The following is an 8,239-nucleotide window of genomic DNA, read 5'->3' on the forward strand; positions in this document are numbered from 1 at the left end:
GGTATCTAAGGATTTGTCCAAATGACAACCAAGACACGCAGAGAGAACCCAGGGAGCTCAGAGATGTATTAGCATACCACTGATTCTGGCAGACACTTGATTCAAGATCTTAGATGGCAAAGCAGCTCTGAGTAAGCTTTTGCCTGGCTTTCTTTCTTTATTTTTGAAAATATGAACAAAAGCTTTATTGTCATCTCTGCTGAGCTTGCCAACATTGTATCCATTTTCTGCCCTTAATTTCTAAAAAAGCTTAAAATGGTTACCTAGTCTGATTCCCCCCAGGGGGTTGGTGACCAGTTATTTGTTGTTCATTAAAAACTGAGTTTTAATTTTAATTACATATAAAATGTAAAAATTTAATTAAATATTAAATATTACTTATATAGAATATAAATATTTTATATTTAATATTTATAACCTGATTCTCAGCTATACAGCGAGATGCCGGAAATGGCACAGGCTGTGTGACAAGGCACTGGAGCTGTCAAAGACTGTCCTGAGCTCCCCTGCAGAGGATGGTCCCTCTTAGGGAGCAGACTTAGCAAGTTCAGAGGCTATGGCAGCAGAGCCCCACTTTCTCACTTGGGCAATCAGGTGATATCATCTTCTTCTTACTGAAAACTGATAACCTATTAAGCAGGTTTACAGCAGTCCATCCCATTGGGCTACAGAATTAGGCTCCTATATTCAGGTATAAACATTGAGGATTATATATATAAATTTCCTGTGTCTGCATTTTGTGCAGTGGCTTTCCCCCCCAACTTTAAACTAAGAATGCTGGAAACACTGTTGATTAGGAAAGATTCTGTTTAATTTTTTTTTAACAGCGTGGTCCAGCAGTGAGGTGTTTTAATAGGCAATTAAAAAGCATTTGCTAAATTAAATTGTCATATCTATGTACAGAGAGAGATGATTATATCTCAAGTGTGTGCTTGTCGATAATTTGTTACATGAATAGATCTACTTATAGACAATTTGGATGATGAGGTTTGTGGTCACAGGGACACAAATAAATAACCTTCTCTTTGGTAGGTGTTTAAGGTACTTTCATACTCTACTAGAATAGGATTGGATGATCTGAGGTTAAAAAAATAAATATTTTAAAAAAATATTTATTTTTTTAACCTGATTAATATTTTATATTTAATATTTATAACCTGATTAATATTAATATTTAATATTTCCTGATCTTGAAGATGACACAAAGGCTCTTGATTTTTGTATCTTATTTCTATATTAGAGGACCTGGGATCAACTCTCTGTATTCTCCAAATATGAGTTTGTACCACAAAGTTGACAATCATTCATGCACTCCACCCTTGAGTCCTGGTCCCCTGGGTCTTTTGCTGTACATCTGAAATTTCTGTAAGCTTCAATTTAAATGACTGGAATGAATCTATTCAAAGATCTAAGGATAGAGCTGAGAGGTCCTCTTAGGGGAACAAGGAAGTTTCTAGTTCACTGCTGTAATCGCCAATGCCTGTGCAGTTCCTGGCTAGTGGACACTAGGTAAGTATTTGTGAAGTAAATTAATAAGTAAAAAGATCTCACCTAGTGAGTTCTTTAAAAATGCCCTTCACCAGAAATACATGAACAAAAAGAGGAAAAGGGGAAAGATTATTTCTTACTCCCCTTTCCTTAAAATTTCATTACAAAGAGACATGCCTCAATCTAAACCACTCTTCAGTGGAGGAACATTTTGTGGATTGAGAACTCCAACGATGTCTGTTCTCAACCAGGTCTGCATGGTTTCTCATTTTGCTGGCAACTAGGGCACTGAAGAGCTGCCTTAGATTCCTGAATTGCTAGAAGGTCAAAGTTTTTGTTGTTAACCTCTTCATTGAAAGTGGAGGTCTGCTTTGTTACTAATAGTTATGACTATATTGTTAACCTCAGTCATTTCTCCATCTTTTAACCTGAAACATTGTCCACATTCTTTGGAAATTTCCTAGCTTTTTTTTTTTTTTTTTTTTTTAACATTGTTCTGTAAAGAAAAAACTGAAGTCTTGGACTTCGGGTGAGTCAGGAGCATCTATTTTAAGCAAGTTCTTTGTAGAGAGTACTTTAAATTGGAATGAGAATTTTAGTTTTACAAAAGTGTTCTTTGAAGGAGGTAGCTAGGAATGACTGACCTACTTATTTTTGTTAGAAGAACCACTGCTTTAGATTGTGTTGGATGATGTAACAATAATGGGATTCCTGAAGGCTGATAGAGCAAGTAAGAGTCATAGTGGGTACCCTCAAGACCCTCCTTTTGCTCCACATTCTGTGTTAGTCACCATATTTATTCTTCTAATTATTTTACACTTGGGGATCTCATGTATATATCATTTGAGCCAACAAACAAACAAAAATAATTATGCCAGTGGCTCAGCTCAGTAGTAGTAGCCCTTGCCTAGCATGCATGAGGCCCTGTGGAATGGATCCTAAGCACTGCAGAACAAGCAAATCAATAAATAAAAATTAGCACACTACAGAAGAAAGCCCACGAATTTTGCTCATGAAGAGAACACTCCAGTTCTTATCTTCTAGTGGTGACCTGAATTTTTTTCCCCCATTAAGAGGCTTTGTTTTTTTCTTTGTAATATGGCAGTATCTATCATATGGGGTTGGTGTGAGAATGCGTGTAGGCAATGCGTGTTTAAGGTACTTTCATACTGAAAGTACCTTTCATACTTTCATCCTGAGCTGGCTAAGCTGTCCCTTTTCTCTCCCACATGTATGGTTGAAACAGCCATGTTTTCTGGAGAATGGAAATGGTCTCTGGGTCTTTCCAGCACTGCCTTAAACATCATAATTAGCACTGGACTGAAGTGCATTTGCTCTCCATTCATTATAGTGGCAAGACCTTAAATCAGAAGGTTAATTATAGAACATGTGTTTAATAAAATGACTCTAAATGATAGAAAATTGCTTGTGAACATAAGCAATTTAGTAGTTAATCAATATCCCTTCAAATAAGGATTTATTAATGAAATACTTGCTAATAATGAGTAAACTTGTTGAATGCCTACTATGCGCCAGGCAATATTCTATTCATCGTATGTGAATTAATCCTGACTCTTCTCACCAACCCTTTGAGTAGGACAGACTGCATCATAGAATTGCTTCAATTTTGAGGACACTATTCTAAGATGGCTTTGATATATTTATGATTCCGTTTAAGAATGAAAATGACCTTTCAGTATTGATATGCTAATTTTATTTTAGGAAAGGTATTGTTATGACTTAATATACATCATTAAGAAACAGTAGACTCTTGGTATTAGTGGATTTAACATTTGATATTTGTGGTTTTTGAAAGTAAGCATTGTAAGTCATACTGACGGCCCATGGTGTAAAAAAAATTAATTTTGTTGAGTTACCATTTTGAATTCTGTTTGCCAATAGTCTGGTGTCTATAGTGAGTGATGTAGGTAGAGAATGAGCCTAGGAAACTACCTAATGCATATTATTTCAGCTTTTCTATTCTTTGCTTTTCATCACACATATAAATTGTGGGAAAACCATATGCAATTCAAAAATTTGATCATTTGCATGTGTCTTGGGAAATAGCAGGGTTGACATTCAGTTAGTGTACATCCACACAGCTATACTGGTTATTAAAAAAAATTGAAGCATGCCTTGAGTGGTTTTGAAGATACTGAAATAATTTTTATTGATTGATAAGTAGCTGCTGCACAAACAACTCTCCTTTGCCTGACATCCTCTCTTCTACAGGGTTGCCAGGTAAAATACAGGATGCCTATTTATATTTAAATCTCAGGTAAATGATCAATAATTTTATAGTTTATGTTCAACAGAATATATAATTATACAAATATTATTTCTGAAATTCAAATTTAACTTAGCATTCTGTATTTTTATTTGCAATTTGGACCACCTATTTTCCTAGGGCACTATTTATGATTCAGCAGTAATAAATGAGATTCTGGACTCAGGGGCCTTAACATCCTTGCTACAGTTCTAGGTAGGCTCCACATCTGTTCTGTGTAGGTGGTGCCTTTGTTGTAGAAGTCATAACCATTTTTAATGTAATCTCTCTTTCTAACTTTAATTATATCAAGGATATCTCATAATCTCTCTAAAATTGGACGAGAACAACATTACTTATTGATTATCTTATATTTGCTTTTAAAATAGGTTCTTTTTATTATTGCTAGATTTGCTTTTACTCCAGGTATTTTTCTAAAGACTTTTTAGAATTATAAAAATTATAACTTCAGTGCACCTTTCTTGGTGTCAATTCTTATACCAAGCAATGACAAAAACCCATTAAAAAAATAACCAAATTGCTACATACGCTCAATTCAACTTGTTGGAAGACCTCTAAATCATTACAATCTTGACAAAGTTCCTTGTTTGTGTCATTCAGATTGGCAGCCACTACTTTCCAAGAAAGTAATTCTGTGCTGTTAAAAACGAGCTATTTCATGAGTTTTGCCATCTTAATATGATAGCTAAACCAAACTGTAATGGTAACTGAATCTTGCCACATACAGAAAATGTACATCTGAAAAATAGTCTGGAAATATATAAATTTTAAGTCAATCATGTTCTTAATGTTTGTTTTCAAAGTATGTTTCCCAAGCTACTTATTATGAGAGAGTTATATTTATTTCCATGGAAAAAGTTGTATGTGTTAGAGAAATGTTTGGTTAAATACAGGTAGACAGGTTCCTTTTAAGATGGATTTTTGGAGACTTTAAGATATGAGATTTTTAACCTCTAAAGAAAAGCTGTGTGCATGTGCAAGTGTGTTTAGCATGTTTCTCTGAGTATGTCTTTGTATGTATTCCTACATTTGCCAACCTTGTTTTAGTAATTATTTTCTTTACAAAGCCAAGCTTTTAAATATTAATGCAGATTCCCATTATACAAGTCAGAAACTGACCATCCATTCATTCTTTGCTCTTGCTATTCACCCTGTTATGGTTCCTAATGTCCCCCACCTGACAGAGACCATTAATGGACTCTGACAAAGGTTACGTGCTCAGAAAAGCAAAGAGAAATGTATGTGAATGATTTTCAAAATATTATCATCAATGTGATGCCTAATGGTTTTTCATTCTACTATTAGGATACTTGAAGTTTGCTTGAGATAGAAACACTGATTGCTACTGTGGGACATTTTATAAATGCACGTAAGATTTCTAAACCTGGTCCCTTAAGTATAAAATGAGGATAATGATGCTTGAATTATGTTTTTATTGAAGAAGATGACTATATATGTGGAAGATGGATTGGGGGAAGATTCTACATAATAATGCATTTGAAAGTGCTTTGAAAAGAATAAAGCATTGTTCAAACTGGCAATATAAAGATGGATATCATTGTTAGAGGCTCCTCCACATTTAGCTTATAGTTTCCTGATTTTCCAAATTCACTATTAGAGGTACTATTCTATAAACAAAGACATAAAGCTGTTAAAAAATACTAAAGGGAAAGTTAAAAGTATTTTCTTTGTTGGAAAAGTAAAAGTAGTTTCTTTTAATGCAAATATCTAGCGCCTCAATTACATCATGTGTAAAAAAAAATATATATTCCTAGGATGAAACTCTGGAAGGTGTATATGTTAAATCTACAACTTACCAGCCTTTATAAGCCATGTCTGTGCTGTCAATGGGGTAATGAAGGAAGACTCCACCAATTTCCCCCCATGGCTTGTCATTTCAAATTCACAGCCATGTTATATTGTGCCAATGTCATTTTACAAACTCTCAAAGGACTGAAAGATGGGAAGGCTAATTGCGTTGTTCATGCTAACACACTTTCTATTCTCTCTTGTCCCCTTGTCCCCTACACAGAGAGTGCAGCATCCACACGAGTGTCGCTCCTGTGGAGGCTTCGGTTTTCTTCCATGCTCCGTGTGCCATGGGAGCAAGATGTCAGTATTTCGAAATTGCTTTACAGACTCTTTCAAAGCCCTGAAGTGTACAGCTTGCAACGAGAATGGTCTTCAGCGTTGTAAGAACTGTGCTGCTTAGTGTGAGCTTCTGCCCAGGAAAAGACTCATTTTAGTAACTGAAAGTCATCATTTGATTTATACTTTTTTTTTTTAAAGAAAGCCATGTTTTTGGATTTATCAATAAAGTTTGTATATTACAATTGCCTTTGTTTTGAATTTTTTTCTGTGATTGATTTTGTTGATTTGTTAAATAAATATTTGTTTAATAATTAGTTTGTGCTAAGCCCTGTCCTAGACCTTAGTTTCTAAGTGGCATTAAGAGAGTATGCAATACCATTCCAAGATACCCAGTGTGGTTTGCTAAATGTGTTTGATTTTCTAAAGAAAAGACACAGTGTAGCTAATGGTGCCTATTGTGACCCTATTGTCTGGGATGAGTTAGTGTAACTCCCTAGATGCACAACACATTTGTAGGCATGCTTCAGCAGCAGGAAAGAAGAGAGCCCTGGAGAGTGGAGAATATTTTCATAATTATATTTAAGCATAGACTTTTTAAAGTAGAATGATCTTGTAGTAGAGATCTCTTTAGATGTGCAGTTTTAAAAAATTTTTATTATGTTTTCTTTCTTTTTTAAAAATAATTTAACCTTTATTTATTTGTTGATTTGTTTTTATGTGGTGCTGAGGATTGAACCTAGGAAGGCGCTCCGCCACTGAGTCACAACCCCAGCCCTGGTATTGTGTTTTCAAAGGACAAATATATCATCTGTTGACAGAATAGCACTTAAAACATACAAGTACCGATACTACAAAATGAAGCAAACTCCAGTTATGAGACACTACATACATCATGTGAAAGTAGTGGTCCAATCTCCGAGTTATGAAACCTAGAATCAGAAAGTCTTTACACAGAAAAGTTCCCAGTTTCTAGTGGAAAAACTTGGATGCAGTTACATGAAACATTTAATACCAATTTTTATGCCAATATACGAACAAAATGATGACTAAATCTGTGCCTGGCCATTTCAATTCAACTCTGAAGTACACAAAACATACAGACTCCTTGTACATGTCACTTGTTAATTGACCATTTTTTTTCCTTAGTTGGTGGGAGGAAAGGCACCGTGATCATGCAGAACAAAGATGTGGGAAGTAGAAATATTGTACAATAAACATTATAAAGTCATGGTGAAATCAAAGCCACAATTAATGCATAGCTTCAGGGGGAAAGATCATTGGTGTGGATGATCATAAAGGTACATCACAAATGTTGGTGATGCTATGAAAGCTGACAGAAGATTTATTTTTTATGAATAAAAAGCACCTCTGTGATAAGCTCAAGGTTTCTGTTTTTTTTAAGATCTTTTTCACCTACTTTTATTCTATTTATTTATTTTTATGTGGTGCTGAGGATCAAACTAAGGGCCTCACACGTGCTAGGCAAGCACTCCACCTCTGAGCTGGAGCCCCAACCCAAGTTTTCTGTTTTAATGGAGTTTTATTCTAATTAGAAAGTAAGTATTCAACAGATAAATATAAGCAGATGAGTCTTATAAATATCACAAAAGCAGCACATCAGGCTTTGGGAATGTAGAACAGGAGTAAATCAACAAATATTTGTAATTCAACAAATATGATTTAGAAAATGGTTAGAAGAGACCTTGTTGAACAATTGATACAAGGGTAATTGGAAACTAATTAGTCAGAGAGCAAGGGATAGTGCTTCAGTTGAAGAAATAGCATATGTGGAGCCTGTGCTCAGAGAAAAAGTGTGTGAACTGTATGAGAAATTCAATACAAAGAGTAACAGGTTCCTAATAGTAAAGAAGATGCTAGCAGCCTGAGTCTCCTGATAATAACACGTGTATACTCCAAACAACAATGAAAAATAAACCCAACCATTGAAGGCCTGGAAAGCAATTAGGAGCAGAAAGGAACAGAAGGGGATTCAAGCACTGAAAAAGGGGAATCAAAAAGAATCCCACGTTAATTCAGCTTTTCCTCTGAAAGCACTCTCTAGTTTGCACAGAACATAGTTCATGAGGACAGCACCATCTAAATGGGTTGAAGAAAGATCTAAAGGTTAGAGACTGGAGCTGCCTCAATGTTTGGAATTGAATGGACAGTTCCAAACAACAAGGGCATCAAAAAGAAGAAAGCCCCAAATCTGCTCATTAATTCAATAACTATTAAGATAATAACTGTGGTTAATTTGAATTCAAATACTCTCATAAAAAGGCATGTAAAAATGTAAATGGAAACCAGAGCTAAAAGAAAATATGTACACTATAAATATCTGTACAAAACTAAAAGCTAGAATATATAAATAAT

The 8,239-nt window shown here is 34.9% G+C and overlaps 1 protein-coding gene across 1 annotated transcript in view; it reads left to right on the top strand.

Annotated features, from left to right (window-relative positions):
* The window catches only part of Grxcr1 (glutaredoxin and cysteine rich domain containing 1), a 107,422-nt gene extending 101,435 nt beyond the window's left edge, over positions 1-5,987 (top strand). Inside the window, exon 4 of the mRNA XM_027945308.3 lies at positions 5,808-5,987. Within this exon, the coding sequence (XP_027801109.2) occupies positions 5,808-5,987 (180 nt within the window). The remainder of the gene's footprint in view (positions 1-5,807) is intronic.
* The last annotated feature ends 2,252 nt before the right edge of the window (positions 5,988-8,239 follow it).

Source organism: Marmota flaviventris, chromosome 7 (assembly GCF_047511675.1).
Source record: "Marmota flaviventris isolate mMarFla1 chromosome 7, mMarFla1.hap1, whole genome shotgun sequence".
Lineage (NCBI taxonomy): Eukaryota > Metazoa > Chordata > Mammalia > Rodentia > Sciuridae > Marmota > Marmota flaviventris.